The sequence below is a fragment of the Melozone crissalis genome, unplaced genomic scaffold, assembly GCF_028551555.1.
Source record: "Melozone crissalis strain CALT ecotype California unplaced genomic scaffold, PUWL_Pcris_2 ptg000045l_1, whole genome shotgun sequence".
Taxonomy (NCBI): Eukaryota; Metazoa; Chordata; class Aves; order Passeriformes; family Passerellidae; genus Melozone; species Melozone crissalis.
In genome coordinates, this window is record NW_026535823.1 from 30491766 (window position 1) to 30517258 (window position 25493).

The window sequence follows — 25493 nt, forward strand, 5'->3', positions numbered from 1 at the left end:
GAAGTGGGATCTTAGGTGGTGAGCGAAGTCCTACCTGCCCCTAGACTTGCATGAAGGAATGATTGAACCATTTATTTTAATTCCTCCTGGAGGTTGTCAGCCCATCTTTGTTTGGCAGGGCAGCCTGCACGTGCTTTAGCCAGGCATGTGATGGAAGTGGAGCACGTGTTCCAGCAGCTTTGCTGAGTCAGGGCCTGCCCTGGCCAGCCACGTGTATTAATTTGTACCCAAAACTGCCGTGAGTGAACTCTGTGAGGTTCATTCTGGGCACCTCCTTTACTACCAAACTGTGACAAAGCTGCAGACATAGCCTGTCATACACAGCAGTTTCAATGTCCCATCTCTTGGATGCTGAGCAAAATTATCACAGTGCAGGTGTTTCAGTAAAGTGCCCCATGAAAAGTAAATCTTGGGAGCCTTCAGGACGTTTAATCATCTTTTCAGGGCAGGAGCTTCTTAATGCTAACATCTGCATATGTAATTGCTTGACTTTACCTGTTTTTCTCCTCATTCAGAATTAAGTGGATCAGCCAAACTGATACATTTTTTGCATTTTGAGCCCTGTTAACAATATTAGCTTCACATCTTTTGTCAGTGCTGCTCTTTCCCAGTAATTCTTCTTTTACACATTTAAGTTCTTTGTACTATTTCCTTTGTTTTCTTCTCTCACTGTTATCCAACTCAGCAAAAACAAGAGTCCTAGGCCTGGATTTTGCAGTCTGAGCCATCCAGGCAAACCTTTAAAAATTCCTGAACTGCAAATTCACAGACCAGCCATACCCTAAAATACATTCATGATCCAGCTCTAAGCCAAGGGCAAGGCTTTTGTGGGTATCAAGGTTTCCTTAATGATTGGCAAGGCAAGCCCCTGATTTCCTAATGCTTATAAGTAAATATCAAATTGGAGAGTTGTGAAATTCACCTTTCATTTGTGAAATGTTTATTTTTGGTATTGAAGGGTGAAAATCTTGCCATGCTTGTTGCATGCTGTTGTTTAATGATCACTATTACATGTACTCCCAATAAGGAATGTTCCTGCAGGAGTAAGTGGGCATTTGAAGTGTACCCAAGATAGGAATACTGAAGTCACCATGCCCAAGATAACTTATTCATCTTCTCTCATGCACTGAGAATTAGAAGGTATTTTAAATGGCACTTTCATTTCTGGTTTCACCTGTGTGTGACAGGTTAAAGTAGCGTGGTTTGCCTTGCCACAATCACATTTTTACTGGATAATTACAAAGGGCTCTGGGCTTTCCCTTTAAAAACTCAGCCAAATATCCTATAGTGGCTGTGATTCAGGGTTTGGGGGTTTTTTTTCCCTTCCATATTTAAATTTCACCTTCACTCTCTGTGCGGGGGGAACCTGCCTGGGAAATGCAGGTGGGAGTGGACGGCAGAGCAGAGCCAGGGTGGTGTGCTGCAGGAAAAAACAGCACGTGGCAGATGTTCGTGGCATTGCTGGATGCACTTCTGGAAGTTGCTCAGATGCTGCCATGATGAGCACAGTGTGAGAAGTTACATAGCATGGACTGGCTTCCCTCTGAAGGGCTCTGCGGAGTAGTAAGCGTCCTGGCCCCGATCCAGCAAGGCACTTAAGCATATGCTTAATTTTAGGCACATGAGTGGTTTCAGTGAAGACCTAAGAGAATTATTTTTAATTCACAGATCATTTAATTCAATAGGCAGGTCTGCTGCAGCATATGAAAAGTAGACCTTCATATTAAAAATACTTGGGAAATCGGCGATGAACAAACGTTGTGTATGGGCAGCAACCGTTTCTAAAAAGCAGAATGAGGTAGTCATCACCTTTATTGTGGGAAAATACAAAGCAGATCAGGCAATAGCACTTACAGCTATCTGGGAGCTATTTCTAAATTGAAAATAAGGAAAAATAAAAGCTTGTAAGAACGTTTTTTTTCATTTGAAGTAGGGAAAAATTTATTCTCTTGATGTAAATAAAAACCTTGTTTGCAGATTGAGGAATTTGTTTGTGTTGAATTTCAGCATCAATTTCAATATTTTATAGTACATTTATCTACAGCTGGAGCATGACAGATTTGTGTATATTTATATGTTTGTGTACATAATACATATGTATACACACATACACAAGGATGCCCAAAGATATACATATACACAGTTTGAAAACTCATCATTATTGCTGGAGTATAAAAACATGCCTGATGCAGAAACTTGTCTCGAGTCTGTTAGCTTAGAGACTGCGTTCATCTGGCACCGTGGGCTCCTCGCAGAAGCAGGGAACTTCTTCTGTGGTGGAGCAGAATTCCATCAGATCTTGGCTGGAGGTGGAAGGCTCACCTCCCTCCAGATCTCTCCCAAACCTTGCCCTGACACGCAGCCTGACATTCCACCCTCTGCAGACCCGTGCAGAAGGTGCATTCTTTTAGCATCCCATCCCACAGGTAGAAATGGCAGTGGGATATTCTGGATTTGTTTAAACAGCCCCAAAAAGAAAAGCCAGGAGTACAAACGAGCAGCTGGCATTAGTCCTGTTGCTCTGACCACTAGATGAGGGTGCACAGGTATTCCCAGCAGGAGCATGGGGTGCAGGAGAATACACGGAATGCAGGAAAACCGTACTGAGCCTGACAAACAATTACCGGCGGAGCAGATGGTGCCCCTGCAAAACATTCAATAATAAATGTGTGCGTGCGCCGGAATCGGTGACTCTAAGTAGGACAGCCTAAAAAGGTATGCCACTTATCCTGTGGGCAAGCAGGACTTTACAGTTCTTTTAATAATCCCTTTATCCTGCGATTTCTGCTGTGACCCTGATTTCCCAAGCAGGAGGTCAGCCCGAGTGCTGCCTTCCCTCCCTCCCTCTCGCTGAGGTCCGGCTCTGTCCCGGCCTGGCTGCAGCTCCTTTGTCACTGAGCACAGCCGTGAAAATTAAATGAACATTTGGTGGTAGGCATGTTTGCAGAGGAGAAGGGGAATGCTGTTATGTAAAGTGCCATCACATTTTGATACCGAGCGTAGAGGCATTCCTTGCACAGGGGTGCTGAGCGTGGATGCCTCAGCCCTGGTTCCTACAGACAGCTCACCAAGTTCATACTTTTTAACTTGAGATTTATTTTTCCTTTCAAAACCTAGATTTAAATGTTAGATTTTTTTTTTTTAGTTGAAAAGGCCTTAATTTAATTTTTTTTAACCATCTGCTCTTCCAAGATCCCCCTAGTGTAACCTTAGAAAAATGAAGAATGCATCTTTAAATCTTGTTTGGTTTGAATGAATGGGTAGATAATCCTGATCAGATGTTTCTTTAGAGAATAATGTTTAAAACGATTATGGAACTTAGCTATCCTGTCTGTTTCCTAGGTACAGTATTTTCATTTCAGTTGTGAAGTCATTAGGGGTCATCCAAGGTAACCGTTTATTAAAATAGTCCTCTTTTGTTTCAGATTTCCTGTTGAGATGCTTTAACATGTAAAAATCTCCCTGCTGATGTGTCACGTTAGCTTTCCTAACCTCTAGATAGAAACCACAAAGCAGCCTACATAGCTGTATGACTGGTTACCCACCTACATAAACAATAATTACTGCTAAGTGGGAAATTAGATGTCACATTTTAAGTCTAAATGAAAGTAAAGTATTTGAGAATACTGTCATTAAATGCTTGAAGCTAATCGCAGTTCTCTCTCTCTCTGTTTGTTTTGTAGGACATTTGGGCTTCCAGGACAGTTTTGTCACATCAGGTGTTTTCAGTGTGACTGAGCTAGTAAGAGTCTCACAAAGTAAGTACCATGTTGTGTCTGATTTATGTGGTTTCTGCAATCCAAGTTATTTTTTTTCTTTGATTCTTATTGTTCCCTTCCTCAATTCAGAAACAGCATCTTGAAAATTAGGACTCTCTTCTCCCCACTTCTTGCCAGTGGACAGCATTTATGTGCCACTTCTTTTAATGGGTGAAAATAAACCAGCGGAATTTTAAAGTCAGCTGATAAATAATTCGATTCTGAAAACTTGCATGTGCAAGCTGATAAGTTTGTCTGGTACCCAGCTGAAAATGGGCAGACAAATGCATCAGAAATCAGCCTCTCATGGATCCTTTGGAAGATCCAAGGGCTGTATTGTAACCAAACCTCTGGGAATTACCTGATCTGTGCACATAAACCTGGAAATTTTCTGATGCTGTTTTTTCCCATTGTGTTCATCCATGCCGTGTGTACATCCATGTGTGTGATTGTTGGGGCTGTCCCAGTGCAGGGCCAGGAGCTGGACTTTGATGATCTGTGTGGGTTCCTTCCAGCTCAGGGTATTCTCTGAATTTGGGGTTTGCACACCTGCAAGTTGCTGAAGTCATTAATAATGCCAACAACTGTGCCAACTTCAGCCCTGCTGATCTCACACATCCCGGCTTCCCCAGGCCACGTTTGCCATTAGCTGTATGGAATTCTGGCTTCCAGAAGGATTTGGGATGTGACCTTTAAAGAATGCTAATGCCCCCAGCATGAGTGACACGCTGCAGCATGATCATTACAGCCCTGTCAATACTCACTAACAACACCAAATTAAGAGCACCTGTCACCACCCTGCTCCATAGATCAGAGGTGCATTGATTGTATTTTGCTATGACACAATCCAGATAGTCCAAGGAAAGAGTGTGGACAGGCCCTTGCAGAGACACTGCTGCAAAGCCAGGCCTGCAGGGATTTCTTTAGGGATCTAAAAATTCTTCTCTGTGAGGGTGGAGAGCTCTGGCACAGAAAAGCTGTGGCTTCCTCATCCCCTGGAATTGTCCAAGGCCAGTTTGGAGCAACCTGGAAGTGTTGTGGAAGGTGTCCCTGCCCATGGCAGGATGGAACCGGGTGATCTTTAAGTTCCCTTCCAACCCAAACCATTCTGTGATCTTTTCTCCAGCTAGTGTGGAGATAATATCACATTATCACCAATCACCACTGCCCCAGGTGAAACCCTCAGCTCTGTGCCACTTTAAAACTTAGGGTGCAACCAGTCTCTTTAAATGATAAAAATGCTTCTCCTCCTAGATAGCAGAAATACTTGTCTGCTGGCTCTGGGAATGTAATTTAAGTCATTCTGGGGCTAGACTATAACTGGCACAAACCTAGTAGAAAATCCATGGTTTTGAGTGAGAACACCGAGTTTCTCAGAGGATTTTCCTGGTTTATTTCCTCTTTTGGAAATACACTAGCTACTAAATTTGCTTTATATTCAGAAGAAGGATGGTACAAGGAAAGCATGGCAAGTGGGAGATTCATGTGAGCTCTATGCCCTGGAGAGAGGCAGAGAGAAAAACTTTAAAGAAAACATTTCTCCTGAGCTTCCCTCCCTAGCAACTGGTGGGAATTTTGGGAGAAGGGCAAAGTTAAGAGGACTCAGGAGTCAGGAGGAGCTGCTGAGAGCTCAGCACATTTGCGAATCAGTTCACTTGCCCAAGTGCTTCAGCAGAGCCTTTGGCATCTGTCTGGCCGTGCAGGGAGCAGAGGCTGGCTGTACCTGCAGCCAGGCTGGACGGGCCCAGGCTGTCACCAGGGTCTGAGTGTCCCCGTGCTGTGTCACCTCATCTCATTGTGACAGCGCGAGGCTTCTGAGGCCCCAAGGGTTCGCCCTCCCCCTCTGCCAGGCATCCCATTTCCCCACAGCCTTATCTTGGCTGGAGCAGCCCTGCAGAGCAGAGCTGCCTCTGGACTCTGTCAGCCGTGCTCCATGTGTGCGCTTTTCCTAGCAAAGTGCCCCCCACTCCTGGCTGGAGCCTTCCAGCCTCCCCCGGAGCTTGGCACTGACCTCGAGAGCATCGTGTTTCAAGCTTATTAATTTTCCCTGATATTTTATTGTAACTAAACTGAAACACTGGGTATCAGAAATCCTAGCACTCAGCATGTTTTGCAAATTATGAGCTGTGTCTGAGATGTTCCCTCTGCTTGCAGTTGACGTGCAGCACCTTCAAGGATGGGGCACCTGCACGCAGGAGGAGCATGGGCTTTATTAGAAATGAGAAAGGAGGTGATGGTGGGAAAAATACAAAGATTCAGCTTTTATCTGTTCCAGACATGGGAGTTTGCACAGTTTTTCATGGGCTCTTTAATAATCCTGGGAGGTCAAGACCTCAGTTTTATATCCTGTCTACAAGCCAGCACCTCTACCAAAAATAGTGTCCCCAAAGCATATCGGGATATCACTTCAGAACTGACTCAGAGGGAAGAGTGCCAGCAACTGATTTAGCTACACTGCTTTTGATAGCACCCTGGATTTTCCTTGGAGATGCCCCAGACATGTACTGACCAGCCTTAACCTTGTTTACTTTGTGAGGTCTGAGAAGCCCACAGCCTGACATGCCCTGGCTACCCAGTGGGACATGTTTAGTGTCAAGTCCAGCAGCACATTCCCAGAAAACTCAGTATTAATTCACATGCTCATATTCAAAGAATTATTTAACATAACAGAGCAACAAGGTAATTGCTGCATAGTTGCCTAAATTGGTATGCAAGGTCTTTTAAAGTTGATATAACCCTCTCTGGGTTGTCTGCTTGTTCCTGTGTCCTGATTTGAGACCGGTCCTCTTTCCAAAAAGGTCATCTTTGTGTATGCCCACTGCTATTTTTCTTTCTATGCTTGCTTTTGGTAATACAGTGATAGAAATAAGTTATTTCCCCCAGTTTTAACTGGCCTGAGGCAGCTGTTATCCAAAACTAATCTTACAAAATATTGTGGGTAGCAATTATGTGCTGGGTTTATTTAGTAAAGTTCCCAGAGGTCCGCATGACAAGGAGTCTCAAGCAAGAGGCAGTTGTCTCCGTCATGCAAATTTGGGGAATGAATTAATCAAGTGAAAGGTCAGCTGTTTCTGTTATCTATCTTGCCTATCAGTGCTGATCATCACACTTTCTGTGAGCCATTGAACAAGTCTAGACTGTGTTGGTAACAGAAACTTGCTTTCTTCAGTCCTATAGATGCAGATTTTCTTTCGAAATGCTGCCCAGCTGCTGAGTCTTGCAGAGCCTAGTAAAACAGAGAAAAGAGATCATAGATGTGCATCTGAAAAAACAAAGGCTCCTCTCCAGCCCGTCTGATGTGGGTGTTGCAGCTCATGCTGTCAGTTCTCCTCCATTATTAGCAGGCAGAGGGTGTCAGCTCCTCTCTGAGTGTTGTCTGTCACCCCAGATAGTGGGGGGACCCTTGCAGATAACAGAGGCTTCATTCTTCCCTCTCTGGAGAGGTCTGTGCTGACAACAAAGGGCTCTGAGGCAGAAGCGTCGGGGACGGGCGGCTTTGGGCACTGACAGCCAGCTGTGGGCCAAGTGAAACCTCCTCCTTTTCTCCCTGCTTGGGAAAATATTCCACCGGAAAATATTCCATCTCAAGGCACTGGAGGAGACCCTCTGCAGTCCCTTGGCAAGGGCTGGAGCAGGGAGAGAGGCACGGGGAATGCATCCCCCCTTGGCTTTGGGTGCGCACCATGTGCAGGGAGAGCTGCTGGGAAGATCTCCTCCCTCAGAGGTCATTCAAGCAGCCAGATAAACTGCACTGCCCAGGATGTGAAGAAAGATTTAGGATTTATGAACGTTGGCTAGAGCCAAATCAAACATATTTGTTTGGTGGTGTGTTATTTGTCAAAATGACATCATCCTTCGTGCTGATAAACAAGGGAATTCTGACTGCACCCTGGCCTGGAAATGCCACACGTTGGCTTCAACGTGTGCTGTGTGCAGTGAGGAGCACTGGGGGGGGACTTCCAATCCTTCTGGTGAGCCTGTGGCACCACGAGCACACAAACTTGCTCACTGCTCCTGTGCACACACAGAAATGGCCCAGCTGATTGTCCCTGAAACGCTGGGATTAATTCCACGGGTGTGAGCAGGACGTTTTGGGAGGCTCAGGATCCTGCATGCACGCTGATGCAGCAGGTGCCAGGCTTGGGGATGGAGCTTTGGGGATGCAGACAGGGCCTGAAGTGTCCTTGCCATGAGGGCAAGGGCTGGGATGGAGAGGCGCTGCCAGCACTCCAGGCACAGAGCGTGGGTGCGACCAGGGAAACGCATCCAGCTTTTCCCACAGGAAAAGTGAATCCCAGCACGTCCTGGCAAGGTGTGGGATGCCCTGGCTCTTGTGGAGGGGCTGGGCTGGGCAGTGGATGCCTTTTTGTAGCCCAGGAGAGGCTTTTCTCCTCCTCAGAGCCACGTGTGTGCAGCCGGGGTGTGATAAACCTGCTGTCCCTGAGCTGCAGCCCGTGTGTTTTCTGCTATACTAAGCACTACACTAGTGAAGGCAGTTAAAGTCAGCAGCATGAAAATTAACATTTAAAAAGATACTCTATATTCCTTAGGAAAGCACTGCTATCCAAAACTCTCTGTGTGGGCTTGGGTATGAGAGGGAGAAAAAAAGATTATAATAAAAAATAGACTGCAGGCATAGAGTGAACAGTTGCCGTGACCTTGCCTTTTGTATGCCATTACACAATTCAATGGCAGTCCACTCAAACCTTGCTCTCGATCAATATCCTATTAAAGCAGCACAAAAAGTCTCTATAAACTTAGTGGTTAGCTATGTTTATAAATGGAACTCAGCATAATTAGATGGTCAATAGCAGGCTGTACTTGTAATTTTAAAATGAACATCACACATTTCATATCTGTTGTATTCGGCGAAGCCTCTTTGAATCTAATGATACAGTGTGGAGCAAACAAAGGCCTTGCAAAAAAAAAAAAAACCCACCCAGCTCCCCTTTCCTCCCAGCAGCAGCAGCACAGTGTATTTCCCTTTGTTTATGGAGTCACAACACAGGAAAAAGTTTATTAGTCAAATGTCATGTTTCTCCCATTTAACCTTAAACACATTATCACTTCACTGCAGTGTTACACGTGTAATGATCTTAGTCACATCCCAGCCCCTCTGTAAAAATAAATACATACAAATGGGGGCAAAAAAGAGAGGCTAAATATTAATGTGGTTTAAAGAAAGTGCCATATTCCAAGGGAGACAAATGCCAGCCTGGCTGGTTTTATTTGGTGAGTTTCCTGTTCTGTAATTCAGTAATTTTTTTCAAAATAAATATTGCAATTGGGTTTAGTCAGAGGACTTTTTCTTAATTTCTCCATTATTTTTCTTGACATTTGGGGTGAGGAGCTGAGCTGGAGGGAGCAGGCTGGGAGCAGGGTGATGCTGCCCTGCATCCCGGGAATAGAAAAGTGTCAGGCAGAGGCACCAACCTTCCTCCTCCTCCTCTGTTTGGGCAAACCAGCTCCTCCTGTCCCTCTGAGTGTGTCCCAGCTGCACAGGGAATTTTTGTGATGCCAGCAGCTGAAATGCGGCTCCAGGCTGGGTGTGGGGTGAGAGGGAGCCTTCCCTATCCCCTCCTTCCAGCTCACAGCCCTGGGTCAGGCGGCATCCCAAGATTTTTGCTTTGAGTCACAGTTGCAGTTTCTGACATCCTTTCCCATTTGGGGGGTGTTCCTGAGCTGTCAGGAGGTCACTTTGCTGCAGAGCATTTCTTGCAGGGGCAATGGTGGGGTTTAGATGTCGTTGCCTGGAACTTGTGAGGCTGCAGCTCCCGGCACGCTGCTCCACGTGGGGCTGGAGCCTGTTCCTGGGGCATAGGAATAGGGGTAGGCAGGCTGTGTGGTGGATTGCCACATGCTGCAAGGAACAGGCTTGGTGTAGACTGAGTTTTTTTAGTTTAGACAGTATTTTTTAGTTTAGACATTTTTTTTTTAGTTTAGATAGTTTTTTAGTTTAGATAAGAGTTTTGGCACAGCTTGCAGCACTCTGATCCCTTTGCATGCTCTGCAGAGATGCTGCCTTTGCTGGGAGCCATAGAACCCTGGAATGGTTTGGGTTGGAAGGGACCTTAGAGCCCATCTCATTCCAGCAGGGACACCTCCCACTGTCCCAGGTTGTTCCAGCCTGGCCTTGGGCACTCCCAGGGATGGGGCAGCCACAACTCCAGCATGCTGTTGTGATTGATGGCAATAAATGCAATAACTGCAAGCAAAGTTACAAATGGGCTTTGGTGGAAGACAGGCACTGTCAGAAAGGCAGGAGAAGGGATTTTGGGGCAGCTCAGCCCTGTGCAACCTTTGGCACAGCACTCCTGGGGCAGAGACCTTGAGCTGAGGGTGGCAGGGTGGTGGCTCCTGTGCAAGGGCTGCCTCAGGGCTCAGAACTGGCCTCCACAGCCCAGCCAGGCACTTTAACCTCTGCTGGCATCTATTAAAGGTGAGTTTTGTGCTTTAACCCCCTGGTTTCACACTGGCATTTGAGTGTGGCAAGGTGGTTTTGGCCAGTGACCAGCGCAGCATCCTCAGTGTTTGCTACCCAAGCATCAGCCCCTGTGGGGTCAGCCCTTTCTGCTTTGCACTGAGTTTAAAACTCATCAGCAATACCTTGTTCCTACCCTACCCCTGCTCTGAACACACATTCCTCCTTTCTACGGGGCCTACTCAAGAAATATCCAGGATTTGGGGAAAGGGCAATAAACAGGGCAGGGGGAAAGAAAGAAGGGAAGCATTACCCACATACCAGTTTTTCTTCCTTATCTCCTTGGAAAAAAACTGTTTCATAAATCTGGCAATGTCCAGGAAGTTCATTGTGGCTCAGAAAGAAACAGTGCTTTAATTTAATGCTTGCCTTTTTATGTTCCTGTTTGGAAAACTGTGTGCTTAACCTGTAAGTTTGGGAGGCAGAGAGTGCAGAGGAATTGCTCAGGAAAGGGTTTGCAGAGCACAAATCTGTTTGGCAAGGAAGTTGCTGAAAACTGTGGAGTAGATGCTGCAGAGAGTACCTTTATGATTGATTTCCATTCAAGTCAGACTGACTGCAGTGTGGTCATTTTTCTAACCCATAACTGCACACACTGCAGCAGTCTGCTATCTGCAGGGTGTCTGAATTATAGCAGTCCATGTCCCTGTTACCTTTTACACAAATTACTTACACCGGTTTCTTTTTCCATGCAAATTCATCAGTTTTACAGCCTCTTGTGGCTGCCGTCAGGAAACTGTTGCAGAAAGCACAAATTGATAAAACCAGTTAATTTTACTGTGCTTAATTTTTCTTTGCCTCTGTTAACACACCCTCTCATATACCCGGAGTGCAGGAAGCCTATGATAGTTAAGAGAAGATAACAAAGGATTTGAGTGTTCTTGTCATAAATTACTTCCCAACTTAATTCCTTTTAATGACCATTCCAGATTTTCTCGAGTTTTAATGGCCTTGTGCATTTTCCGTCCCCGGCTTTTAGAAGTCCGTGGATATCCAGGCTGTTCCCTTTCTGTCTCAATGACGTTCTTAAAAGATCCTTGCCAAACAACAACTAATTGTCTTGTGGGGATGATGAGGCAGCTGCAAAGCTACATTATTCCTCTGTCAAATCTGACATTGTGAGCTCCTTAAGACTTGGGGTGAAATACTGGCCCCGTTACAGTCAGTGGCAGCACTCCCAGCCCAGACATGTTAGCTGGGTGATAGGAGCTATCCTGTCTTCATTTCCTCACTCCTTCCCCGTTGGACTGAGAGATTTTTTCACGTTTGAAAATGGGCCAGGTTCTCAGACCAGAGATTAAACTTGGCTCAGCATCGCTGTGTGGCACTGAGACTGCCTTGCCTTTGTGGCTGTGAATCAGGGCTCTCAGACAATGCCGCCCAGGCCAGGCTGGTGCATTTCATTGTGCAGGACGTCCTTGTTTCAGATGGCTCTGAAATGTGAGAGAAACTCATGATCTGCGATTGTCAGCCCCCGAAGTTGCATTGTCCTGTGAATAGCACTGGGACAGCCACAGTGGACGTGGTACCATTTGCTGTATTAGCGGCATTTCGGCACGAAATCCATTCTCTGCTGGCTCCAACGTTAAGCTGCTCTCTGCTCCTTGTCTGCTCCCAGAAGAATACAGCACATGGAGCTCATGCCTTGTGCCTGCAGATTTTAGGGTGTGTAGGAATCCGTGATGTTTAATGTGAAACCAAAGATCCAGAACAGGGAAATGGCAGGGATTGGTATCCCTTGCAAGAAAAATTTCAGTACTGGGTAGGGTGATGGGGTGAAGAGTGGAAGGTCACTGCTGGATAAAACTTTTGGCGAGTAGTATGTCTCTAGCTCTGATTTAGCTGGAGGAGAGGCCAGAGGAAAGCTCATATGCTCTTAGGCAGAAAAGAACTCAGGTTTCTCATCTGCTTTTTTAACCTCTGTGCTTGTGGCTGTACATCACACGTACCCCAGAGGTTCTGAGGTGTGTATTTCCCTGCCTGTGCTGCTTATAGATCCTGCCAAGCACTCTACAGGGATGATGCAGCCTATCTGTAACCATGCCAATAGAGACAACGTGGTCCTAAAAGCAACAAGTTTCATTAAATGTTAGAATGACATTAATAGAAAAGCAGCGCTTAGAGGAAGTCGTGCCGTAATTGTTTAATTTTAAAAAATAATAATAATATCTTTGGAGGAATGTAAGAGAGATTCTGTGTCACGGAACATTGTATTCTTGATAAAATTTCCATCTTCTTGATTGCAATGCCAGGTACCATTAGCATTTCCTAATTTCCACATCCCACCTGTTCCCATCGTGAAACTAAACACACCCATGAGGAAGAAGAAAGTGATTTTGAAGTGCAATTCATGCCATATTCACATGACTTACTGACTGCAATCTCTTTTGTTTCCCCAGCACCGATAGCTGCAGGAACAGGCCCTAATTTCTCCCTCTCAGATTTGGAAAGTTCTTCGTACTACAGCATGAGCCCAGGAGCAATGAGGAGGTCTTTGCCTAGCACATCCTCTACCAGGTAATTTAATCTCTGCCTTCTACCAGGTTCCTTGGAAACCCAGGCCAGCATCATTACTCATCTGGGAAAGTAACCATTAAATTCTCTGACAAGCTGTTTGGGGGCCTCATGATGTGGAGCTGTTTCAGATTCACAGAGTTGAATGTTCAGCTGGATTGCAGTAAAGTTCTTTTTGTGTGTGCAAGCCTCTAAGAAAAACTGCTGTGTAGGTCCTGGTTGTACCTGGGTGTATCAGGAGAAGTTCCACTGGAATTTATGAGTTTCAGCTTGAGAACTTGGAGCATAATAAGATGCAAGGAAAGTCTTAAGATAGACTTAAATGTATTTTTTTATTGTAAAAAGTGTTACCTGTGAGACTAAGACTGTTTTAGGATCTTGGTCTATAAAGCATTTAGTTTTCATAAAGCATTTAGAAGTTTGTGACTCAGCCTTTGGAAAACCAAATTGCTAATGCAGATGACTGCCCCATCTGATTTTGATTTTGACTTAGATGCCAACTATCAAACAAGGATATTTTTTATTTTTTACCTTTCACTTTAATCATCCATGAGATTAGATTTATAAACAAGCTCAGTCACTCGAGTAGTCTTGAACACTATTAAGGAACCAGATTGATTTTTCTTCCCCCACAGCCAAAATAGATCACTTATTTCAAAGACATGACAAGAAAGTCTAACTCCTGCCTAACGCTCTTTTACATTTTTATCTCAGCCTGCAGTGCCACCAGCTTTGCAGCGATCAAGTGCACGTGTGAAAAATCTCCGTAGTTTGAATATAGCTGTTGTTTTTGTTTTAAAAATAATAATCTTTAACGAGAGGCTCTTAGCTGCAACTTCTTACAGTTTGCAGTGATTGGAAGAACATTCTGTCTTGCACTTAGTGTGCACGCTATGGAGCTCGGTGACTACAATTCCCACTACACATCAATTAAAAACTTTGTGCTGTTTCTTTCTTGCCTGTAAACTGTGTAGCCTACAGCACTCATCATTAGCACCGTTCTCAGGTAGAATTTACTGGTGACTCCAGAAGCAAAAGTGAGGTTATTAATGTTACTTAAGAGCTCAGTTGTTGCTCTTGTATTCTTCTGCAAATAGCTACCACTGATAAGGAGCTAATTATAAACAGCATGGGTAGTTAATAACTTGGTAATATGTTTGTTTTCCTCTCATTAGGCTGTTCCCAGTCAGAAAAAAAAAAAAAATTCTTTAAATACACAGACTCAGCAGAATTATCAGGCGGTAATTATATTGTATGCACACAATTTCCCCTATTGACACATAACAATTCTCTAAATTAAGGAATGGCCAAACCTGCATTCCACACATGCCACAAGACTTATTCTTCCTGTTTCTCACCAACTGGTTTTGCACACCCGCCAGCTCCTACCTGTGCAGAGCTTCGGGTGAGGAGGCTGCAAGCTCTCAACCAAGAGTGGAAGATTTTATGTCTGCTAAATGTGTTCCCCCTACACAGAGGAGCCTGTTCTTGAATGCCTTAAGTTTTAATAGAATACAGATTTTGGGGGAAAAGAAAAAAAAAAAAAACAGTGAGCTGGCCTAGCCTTGGAAAAGTACTTAGAAGAGAAATTCTCAGTAAGGTCCCCACACAGTCTGTACAACTCATTATGGAAAGCAGAGCCAAGCTGAGTGTCTTTGGCTCTGGGATCCTCTCCCTGCAGAACTGCTGGAGCCAGCGGCCACCAGAGACCACTCAAAGGGCTCTTCTGTGTCCTGAGCCTCTGGTGAGGGAGGTGTGATGCATCACAGGGGGATTCCTTAATGCTGACACTGGCCAGAGATACCCATTGGGGGCTTTCTGTGCTTGCTGGCACAGCTGCAGAGTCAAATGCTTCTTGTTGTAGGATAACGTGAACATTTGAACCAAGAATGGATTCTTCCATCATCCATTTGCCTGTGTTCCTTCTTGTGGGACTGAAGTCTGAGCTAATTGAAAAGATGGAAAATAAAAGTTCGAACTGATAAACAATTTGCTTTCAGAATTAGCCGTGAAAAAATCTGGCAATGAAAATAAGTCTCGTGTGTCATCACCATATTCATTCAAACTGCAAGAACCATGCAATGCAGATGAAATTCTTGCCTTTTTATTGACCTCTGCGTGCTTTGAAAAATGTCCTTCTCTGAATCTGTGAAAGCCTAAATGTCAGACTAACTTCTGGTCAAACCAGTGCGTGTTTAGGGGTTAGGCCTGTGAAATGTTGTTTTGTGTCTCACCAAAACGCCCTAAATCTGTTCCCCCTTGAGTTACTCTCAAGCATTTCCCCACAGCAGTGCCTTGGTTCCTCCTCCATGCCCTCATGGTGTTGTTCCTTGCATTCCCAGCTCCACAAAACGTCTCAAGTCTGTGGAGGATGAGATGGACAGCCCTGGTGAGGAGCCGTTCTACACAAGCCAAGGGCGCTCTCCGGGCAGTGGCAGCCAGTCCAGTGGATGGCATGAAGTGGAGCCAGGTAAGCCCCGGCTCCCAGAGCCCCACAACTCCATCTCCACGTGCTCTGTTTGGTTATCAGGATTGCTGTGTTAGAGAGGTGAGCAGCCCTAGACGTCTCGTCACTTCCGAGGAACGGCCTCGTGAAATTATGGCAGTGGTTTTATTGCTCCTGCAGCTGTGAATGTTTCTGTAGTGTGTCACTTCTGTGTTTTGGCCAAATATCTGAAGTATTTCAATAATGCAGCAGGAGATAGGCGGTCTTTTTCTGTCAAATTGTCCAGATCCAGTTCTGGGATGGCTTTTTCTAGCAAAAAGCAGTACCTGTCTGGGCTGTGCTCCATCAGTTATGCTGCTTAAATAAATATCCCTAAACTTATATAAGGTAGAAGGACTTTTCAAGCATTATACAGCACTTGAGATCACTCAGTAATGACTTTTAAGAGACTTACAGAAGGAGTTGTTTTATTAATCTGTAATGCTGTGAAGTGTGATTGGAGGCTTCATATCAAAACAGATATCACTGGCTGTTACACTTCAGAATGTCGAGGAAGCTCTTTGGCCTCTTCTCAGTTAATTTTTGTGTGTGATTTTTCCTGTTGATCATTTTTTTTGGGTTATGTTACGTTACATACTTGACTGTCCATTGATCACTTATCCTGAGATCATCTGGGTGCTTAAAACTCTTGGAAATATTTTTCTGGGTCAGTGCTATGTGCACAGGTGAAGTTAATGCCTCAGTGTTGCTTACAGCTAAATAATCAAGTATTTATTGCCAATAAAAATAACAGAAGTCTTATTTGTTAGAGGAAAGCAAGCAGAGCCTCCTAGGGTTTGGGAAGGTCCTCTAAAAGTGCAAAGGATCTTTTGCAATACGTATTTTTTTGTCTTTCTTGTTCGTCTGGATTTAAAATAGTATGGGTTTGGTTTGTTTGGAAGAAACACATGCTTGTCCAGGGCACAGTGTATAATGAACTATAGAGCACAGAAAAGTGAATCCGACCTGCACAGCATTAAAATCAGTTCTGTGGGCACTTGGCCAGCCACCTATATCCTTCATCATGTAGGAAACATACCCACAGCTTTCTCTGGAGACCCTGTCAAACAGCTGTCCTTTACAGCATGCCCAGAAAGTCACCAAATTTGGGCTATTCCAGACTGGGAGGAGACTGATTCCTGTGCCTGGGAGCCCTTGGAGGATCCCCTGCCAGCTGCCCCCTCTCCTCTAATGAGGAGGAGCCAGCTTGTGGGCCCTTATTGACTGCAGATGTGGCACTTTGGCAGGAGGAGAGGGTGGACCTGCAGGCACACGAGTGCCAGGCTCCCCGTGACTGCCTTGCCACGGCCGTCCCCAGGGCTCTGCTGCTTGCTGGGAGGTGTCCTGCTCCAGGCACCAGGGGCTGTCCCCTCCAGCAGCTCCGGGCTGCAGAGATGCGAGGCAGAGCTGAACCTTGCGCCGACGGAGCGGCAGAGCGCGGACAGAAGCTCGGCGCGGAGGGACGGACCCCGGGCTGCTCTGCAGACACAGATGGCTGCAAACTGCTGGGGTCACTGCTCCTGCAGCACTGCCAGGCTGGGGGACAGCTCCCCCCAAAGACTTGGGTGCTCGTTGGTAATGGCAAATGCTCTCCATTTGTGCAGCAGCCAGGGGTTGGCTGTTAATTCTGCTGTCACTGCTGGTGGCTTTCCCCACATGTGGTCATTGCCTCTGGCTCGTCCAAGCCCTGCATTGATGGTGGCACTGAGCTGCTGAGCTGGGCAAGGGAAGTACCCAAAGCCTTCACAAAGCACCTCTGCTGCTCTTGGCACCACTGGGTGCCCATCGTGAGGAAGCACAGCTGCCTATGTCAAACTTCCTGAGGTGCTCAGAAAGGCAAGAACATGTCAGACAAGAGAAGGTTCTTCCTTCCTCGTGACCTTCCTCACTTATTACAGAAAAATCCCAGATTCTGCTTAGTCTTGCCTGTAAAATGGCAGAAAATCACCTTGCAGCATCAGGGACTGTAGCCAGGTACCAACTAGATATAGCTCAGATCCACCGAGCCATCTATCACTGTCACAGCTGTGAGGAAAAAGAGCTTTCTTTATCCTGCCCACGTGGGATGCACTTCCAAGCCATCCCTGTGCTTTATCCACGCAGCCCCACCCCAGTGGCTTTCCAGCAGCCTGTGCTCTGAATTCATTGCCTCAGCCTCTCTGTGAAGCAGGGTCACTGCAAGAGCACGGCTGACAGAGGGATTACCTGGAGAGCTCATCAGTGGTGAAGGACAAAGCAGTGCTGAGTGTCCTTCCTTGCCAGGGCAGCAGTGGTTGTCACTGGCCTGAGGTGCTCCCTGAGGGACACGTCCTGCTGTGGTCTGTGCACAGACATCGCACCTGGGTGTGACACTAACCTGTGGCCTTTTGTGTTGGACACAGAGGTTTCACCCCCAAAATGTTTGAGGAGTCTTTAATGGACATCTGCCTAGAAAATAATTTGGTCACCTGAAAACTGTACATATCCCATTTTAGCTGAGAGCTTTCCACAGCAGTCCTCTCTGAGAGGGAGCTTTGGAGCCTGGACCAGTTTCAGATCCATCCCTTCCGATATCTTTATTTCCAGAGAAAGGCCTTGCCATTGATTTAATCTACAATCAAATCTCTGAGCTTCGGTGTTTTGTTTTCTTCTCGGTGAAATTTGCAGCAGAAGTTTAAAGACTAAACCCATCTTTTTGTTTAGCTTGGCACTTCTTTCCCACAGCTCATTTTGTGCTGTGTGGGATAACACAGGTATCAGCAGTGCAGAATGGGGCTGCTTCAGAAGACAGGCTGAGGTTTTATCCCGTGCTGGCAGTCCTGCAAGCCAGGTTTCCAAAGTCCATAATTAAACCCTGTCCTCTGGGTTACTGGCCAAACAACAGGAGGAGGAAATCAGAGCAAGGAAAGGAAGCTTAGACTTGTCTGTGGGATGGCTGCTCTGGCTGGGAAGGAAAGTTCAGAGAGGAGCCAGCAGCCAACCTCCCAGCCCAGTAGGATCCACACCAAAGATAATAATACATCCTTTGCCTTTATTGCCTTTGAGTAGATTGCTTCCTCACAGGAGATTTAGATTTATGCAGAGATAGCTTCTTGGCCTATATGCCTTGACAGGTTTATGGGAGTGAGAGGATGAATATTCCATCTCCGTGTGTCGCATCTGCTTAATTTTGAGGTGTGCACATGAGAAAGAGGGGAGACTCAAACCCTGGGGCAGGTGTGAAGCACACACGTGCTGGTGGCACAGGCACTGGGAGAGGGTGGTACTGAAAGGTGTGGCCTGGGACAGTGCAGGGAAATCAGGGCGGTGGGAGAGGGAAGTGGAAGAAATGCACTTCAAAGAGAGCAAAACCTAGAAAAGAAAGGGAAAATGAGAAGACAAGTGTTAGACCATACAGAAGGGAAAAAGAACAAACGCCAGAAAAATAAAGATTTTACTTCCTAGAAAGGAAATATGAAATGGAATATGTGAACTCCTCCTGGAGAAGGAGAGCACTCCAGGCAGAGGGTTATTTACCGCCAGCCGTGACTCGCCGCTCTGCATCTGTCTCCATTTTTTTCTCTTGAACAAATTCCCTTTTTGGACACTTTTCTTCCTGCTTTGCTTCCCTGTGATTGCCCCTCTAAGTGGTCTTCGGAGGGCAGGCTGTATGCTCAGAACATATGTGCAAACTGGCCAGAGAACAGAAGAGGACAAAACCACTCTGTGTGCTATTTCCATCAGGCTGTGGATGCTTCCTTCCCCTGCGCCTGCTCCTGTGTGCAGGACACAGGCTGCACCTATTGTCCATCCACAGAGCTTTCTCTTGCTCTGCTGAGGCACCCTGGCGTCTGTCTCATGGTGAGACTTTGCTGCGTGTGGATTCTCCATGGGTGAAGATCCTTCATGCTTCACCCACCACCAGCATCACAACCTTTCCCTTCATGGCACATCAGGCCTGCAGTGATGAGCAAAGGACTCAGCTTGGTTCCTTTTACAGATATTTCCTGCGACCAAGGGTGCAGCAGTCTCCTTGTGTGTCAGGTGTGACAGCCAAAGCAAGCCGCAGCATTAATCGCATGTTCCTTGGGCTGCACTCCTTGAGCCTCACATCCATTTACCTGCACTCGAAAGCTCCTGGGGAGCTCTCCGACCTAAAAAGGCTGGAGTCTGCCAGAAAAGATGAATTTCCCTTCACAACAGGAAGGCTTAGGAAGTAAAACAAAGCAGACATGTAGTAAATTACTTCTGCTTTTCAAATACCTTTTGTGGTATCCTCCTTACCATTACTTTATCTCAGCACTTTCAGTACATAACTCTTGTTAGCTGAGAAGAAGGGCAAGAGAGGATAAAGATGATGTTAGTAAGAAAATAAGGCAACATCACACTGGCTTTGAACTCCTGCACAAAGCTGGCCTGTGTTCAGTTCTGTGGCAGCTCTGCTTGTAATGGGGGTAAGCCATAATTACAGGTATACGTTTTTTAATTCCATAATAAGCAAACATTGAGTTAATGTATATCTCTATTCCACTTATGCAATTTTTTTAATGCATTCTCTTGATCCAGTCCAGGAGTAATGTTCACATTGTGCTCCCTCAGTCATTTTGTGGAACATATGGATGGTATTTGCCAAGTCTGCTTCCATTGTGTTTCTACAGCATGGCACAGAAAGAAATGTTTAAGATGCAAATTCAGAATATTCTATTGGATTCTTTACTTAGGTATTCCACTTGTTTCTTTACTTAGATCTTCTACTTTATTCTTAGATCTTCTATGTATTTCTACACAGTAGTACAGTTCCTGGAGGACAGTAATCCCAGGAAAGGTTCATGTTTGCACTCCTTGCACTTCTTGAGGCATCTGAAGAGACAAACAGCTCTGCTCTGGTTGTGGCCTTGACCAACTCGGTTTGCAAAATGGCTGGAGCTCTGTGGTCCTCTTTCCACTGAGACACTGGTGTGGCTGTTCATGTATGGCCATCCCCTTGCCCCAGCTCCACCCTGGATGTTCTCCTCCCATTGTGCTGTGCTGCGCCTTTGTCTGTCTTCACCTTGAAAACCCCAGGAAACAAAGAAGACTTTCAGTGTAGAAACCTTAAGGAATTGGTAATACCTCTTGCACTGCATGGCTGATAGATATATCTGCAGTTCTAGGGGCTTGTGAGGTTGATAATTTCACATTAATTTCTCATGGGAGAGCTCCCCGTTAGACTGCTGGGCTCTTCTGTGGTGGTGACGATGCTTTTAAAGTCAGACTCATGACTGCTCACTGAACCACCCGGGCTGCTGCTGCTTGTTCTCATGCCACCATCTATGGAACTGTCTGAAAACAGTTTCTGAGGAATTTCTGTTCTACTGAGGAGCTGAAATCTCATTTTGGAGTATTTCCCTTGCAGTGTCAGTGACCCCTAACTTAACTCTCCCCATGGCTCGTTATGGAACAACCACATGCAGGCAACCAGTCCAGAACTTGTCTCAGTAATGCTTTTCTTAAATCTGGCATGGGCTTTCTCCTCAGCAGGCAAGAAAACTTCTCCATGTTTACTGAGAAACTTTTATTTATGCCATATGCATCAGAAAAGCTCATTCAGGCATAGTTCAGATGACCACAAGAGTTTGTTTTCAACGTCTGTTCGGAATTACATCTTGGAAATTGGAGAGAAAGTGCTATAAGGGAGATCCTAGATAATTTTCTTTGTGCCCTGAGCACAGTTGTTTCCTGGCACTGCCTGGAAGATAAAATTTTATGTGTGGTGTGTCCCAGCATCAGCGATGCAGAGTGTGTCTGTCTGTCCTCAGGCAAAAGGTCTGTGGGCTCATCAAAGGCCTTGACATCGTGCACTAACTCAGAGCCCAGAGAAGTTCTCAATGATTGTGCTGCATTACCACCAAAGAGTCAAGGGATTGACTGCAGAAAATATGATGAAAAACATGAGAACCATGTATTATACAAAATAAGGAATAGAAAAAGAATCCCTTTTCACTGGGAAAACATTCAACTGCAGAGCTGGAGTATTCAATGTCAAATAATTCTCTGGCACTACTTTTCAGTGACTTGCTGCAGTGGGCAGTTTTCACTGGGTCATAACCAGACAGAGGAATTTCATGATCTTAATTAATTTCCTTGAGCTGAACTTTTTGGATACTCACAGGCCTACAGAAGAAAGGCAAAGCCCAGGTAACATCCCTTTTCCTTAGACCAGAGAAGGTCTAACATCCAGGATCCCTGCCAATTGTATTCGCTCAGTATTTCCCAGATGTGCCTTTGGATTGCCCTCTGGTTCTCAGTGTGTGAGGTCAGGCAGTCCCAGAGCTGCTCTGCCTGTACCTGCCTGGTGCAGCAGCTTCATTACACACCTCAGCACATCTCCCTGCAGGCACCAGGGCCATTTTTTCCTCCACTGAACTTAATATCTAAAGACAGTGGGGACATTTCACACAGAACGGTTCGGGCTGGAAGGGACCACAGTGGGGTCATCTGGTCCCACCTCCCTGATCGAGCAGGGCCATCCCAGAGCATAGGGCACAGTCCTGAGTATTTCCAGTGGGGGAGACTCCACATCCTCTCTGGGCAACCTGCTCAGGAAAGAAGTTGTTCCTCATGTTCAGGGCAAACTTTGTTCTTTAACATGGAACTCAACAAGCAGGCAGCCACCTAAAAAGCTGACTCCAGGTGAACAGGTAGATGCCTGAAGTGAAATATATGATGGGAACACACTTCAAGGAACTCCAGCAGCTGTAGGATACAGAGCTTCCCTTAAATGTCTTTTTTTCCATGGAGTCCATGTGTTGCCATATCCGTGCTCTCTGCATTACAGTATCCCATCAAAACACAAGCTGCCCCAGTGGTTTTCAAGAACATAAGATTTTTCTTTTCTTCTAAGAGCAATAACACTTATCAACTTTTACTGAAATACCATATCAGCTCCTTGTCACTGGCAGTCTACAGTTCCTGCCGCTAAAAGTTTAATGCATTTACAGGAGCACTTAGGCATCAAGACTTTGATATCACAATCTGTTAGTCACAGGTGCTACATGATAGGTTTGTGTTAGCACATTATAGATCTTTTATCAGATACTGCACAAAATGTGTGTGTTTCTCTGCCAGGCAATCAGAATCAGGCTGCTGCATAGCTGATGAGTTACTCACCAATATAAGTTGTTGTTTATTTTAAACAGAACTTTCCCAGAACTGCACCTTAAAGGATAAGTTAAACTCTAATTGGTCCAGGCCAGTGAAGACCAGGAGCTCAATGGAGCCAGGAAAAGCACAGCAGGTCCATGGTGGTGCTTTGAGCATCGTCAGTCTTTCACAGTGGCACTCGTCAAGCCGAGTGATTAACATTGCTCATTTGCCATCACAGACAGAGTCATTTTGACAGCAAATTACCACTGGATCAATAGCTCAGCTTGTCTTTGGCAATTCACGTAGTAGCATGAGACCTGTGACAACTTGCCATGCTGCTGGCAGTGCTGCCTCAAAACCATGGAAGGAAGTTGGAGGTAGGGGAAGAACTGCTCACCGAAAAGTCAGCTCAGACTGAAAAGTTCTAGATGCTTTCACATCCCTCCAGGGCTCCTTTTACTATTTTTTTTCTCCAGACTCTGGACAACACAAAAGAACTTGGCCTTGGGATTCAGCCTAAAGTGTACTTTCCATTTTTAATAAAATTAGTAATCCCATGCAAGTGTTGAAGCACATGCCTCAGCTTTGCTGTAATCCCCTGAGGAAAACATCCCTTCAGCGCGGTCCCGGAGCAGTCGGACGGTCGGTCAGCCCTGTGGCTTTGCTCCTTGCATCCAGTTCCAGATGTCAGGAAATGCATCATTTAAAAATGGAGATGGAGCTGTAGGAGTTCTGAGTTGAAAATGCAGAAAGAATTCTCCTGTAGTTATCAAATTAAAGCTGTTTTTGACTGGCCTGGTGCTAACATCACCCCTACGTGCTGCTTCCGCTGACCTCGGCGGCTGAGAGAAAAGCAGATCTTTTGTGCACTGGCACAGTGTAAGGTCACCTGAGGTATTTCTGTCACCAGACACAATTCACATCACCTGCATCCTTTTCCAGACGTATAGGAAGGATTTCCTGCATAGAAAACTGTTCCCTGACAAAGGCTGGAACGATGTTTCCCAATGAGATCTGGATTCCTGGGATGGCCGTGCTGTGTTGGTCATCCATGGGCCTGAACTTCCTCAGATGTTGCTGGTGGCCAAGCAACAGTTTGTTGCCACCCATTGCTGACCAGAGAATCAAAGAATGCCAGCATGGTTTGGCTTGGAAGGCATCCCACAGCCCCAGGCAGCGCCTCCCACCATCCCAGAGCCCACCCAGCCTAACCCTGGACACTTGCAGGGATGGGGAGTCCTCAGCCTCTGCCCACAACAGCCCACAAAATGTAACTTAAAGCAAAGACAGTGTTGTGTCTTGGGCTTCAGCAGACACTTCCTTTCCACAGGTGAGCTCTGAAAGACAGAAGCTCCTCTGGCTGACTGGGGCTGTGCATTTCTTGTTGATTTTGGATCTGTCAAGCCTGAATCTTTGTGAGCTCCAGACAGCTCTCCTCTGACCCAGAGATCCTTGAAGATCATCTGATTGTGCAGCATGGGGCTGTTAAGCTGCAAAACGGCATTAAACACATTAAAAGTAGTCTTCCAAAAATTGAGCTAGTCTTCTTGTTTGCTTCTGGGACCAATTCAGGATGTTGACTTGGATCTATAAACTCTCCTATAGATTAGATCTTGGTTGGGAAATGGACTACATTCCTTTCATGTGCTGTCTTAGCAGTTGAGATCAGCAGACTTGCTTTTTCTAATGTGTTTGGGAAGCAGAAGCAATATTTTATCTCCTGTGGTATGCTGCTGGTATAGAAATGTTCAGGCTTATTAATTCTTCAGGACACAGGAAAGTCTTCATCACCTGTGTAGGCAGTCATGGGAAAGGACCCACTGCAAAGACTCCATTGAACTCTTTCTTTTTTTATTTTTTTTGAAAGCAGCTGGAAAATATTAGTAATCTTCAGAGCCAATATACAGTACATATTGAGAGCCAGTAAATGATGCATATTATTGCAAATTCCTGTGCACTTCTGCATTTTATAAAACAGATAACTAAAATACTCACCTAGCCAGATCGTCTCCCCCAGGGATGCACATTTCCAAGCAGAGGACAAACCAAAAACACAGAACAGAGCAAAATTGGCCAAATAGAATGGCTAAGTGTTTGAAACAAATGGTTTTAAGATCACTGAGTAAGGAGCGTGACCTCCTTTTGCATCAGTCAAGGCAACTGTGAAACTTTGTGAAAGAAGCTCACCACAAAACAGATGCTGGGCTATCTTAGGTAAATAAGTTACAAAAAAATAATAATAAACCCCCCACACACACTTTTTACAAAGCACAGCTGTGTAAATATTGCATGAGACAGGGGAGAGGGGGAGAGATGTAACATACACCCTTTTTTTATGCAGAAGTTCTGCTCTGGGCACTGTTTATTAACATTCCCAGTACAACCATCACTCCAGTGCCTAGCACACAGTGCAGCTACTGTGCTCCCTGCACATGTTTGATCTTGGCTTGGGAGGAGAAAACAGGCTTTATTATAAAGGAAACATTTTCACCCGGAGATAAAAGGTGCAAGGAGATGTGTTAGGAGACGGGAAGAATTACAGGATCATGGAATGGTTTGGGTTGGAAGGGACCTTTAAAAGCTCATCCCATGGGCAGGGACACCTTCTGCTATCCCAGGCTGCTCCAAGCCCCCTCCAGCCTGACCTTGGACACTTCCAGAAGACCAGATCTCATCTCTTTTTTCCATTCTCTTTCCCACACCTTCTGCCACACTGACTTTAGATGTGCTCCTACCAGGTGAGGAGCAATTCTCCTTAATTTCATGGTACTGGATGCCTGCTGCAATTTTCCTGCTTCTCAGCTGCCAGGTACAGCACATTCCAGCCTACAAAAATGTGCCCACAGAGAGGAACAAATGGCTCCTCTCAGCTAGACCAAAGGCTCACCTGGACAGGCAGTTCACTCTCTCTGACAAGAGCTGGTGGTGGGCACTTCAGGGAAGATAACAACAGTAGGAGAGGCACCCAGTCCTGCTTTTCAGAGTACAGCCTCATGGATTTTGGCAGCAAATAGCTTGGTTTCACGAGCCAGAGGTTTTGTTCACATCTTTGTGACTGACTGCTTTCAGTGAACTTTCCTTTCAGAGATGTGCCTTTAACCCATTCTTTGTTTTGGCCCCCACAACATCCCATGGCAGAAAGTTCCAGTTTTACTCAGTGCTGCATGAGGAA

General features: G+C 45.6%; 1 protein-coding gene across 17 annotated transcripts in view; it reads left to right on the forward strand.

The window, feature by feature from the left end:
- NFIA (nuclear factor I A) overlaps positions 1-25493 on the forward strand; it is a 348828-nt gene that overhangs the window by 255507 nt on the left and 67828 nt on the right. For all 17 annotated transcript variants that reach the window (XM_054286269.1, XM_054286273.1, XM_054286270.1 and 14 more), the window contains 3 exons: positions 3684-3758; positions 12639-12756; positions 15096-15223. In XM_054286269.1, the coding sequence (XP_054142244.1) occupies positions 3684-3758; positions 12639-12756; positions 15096-15223 (321 nt within the window). The remainder of the gene's footprint in view (positions 1-3683; positions 3759-12638; positions 12757-15095; positions 15224-25493) is intronic.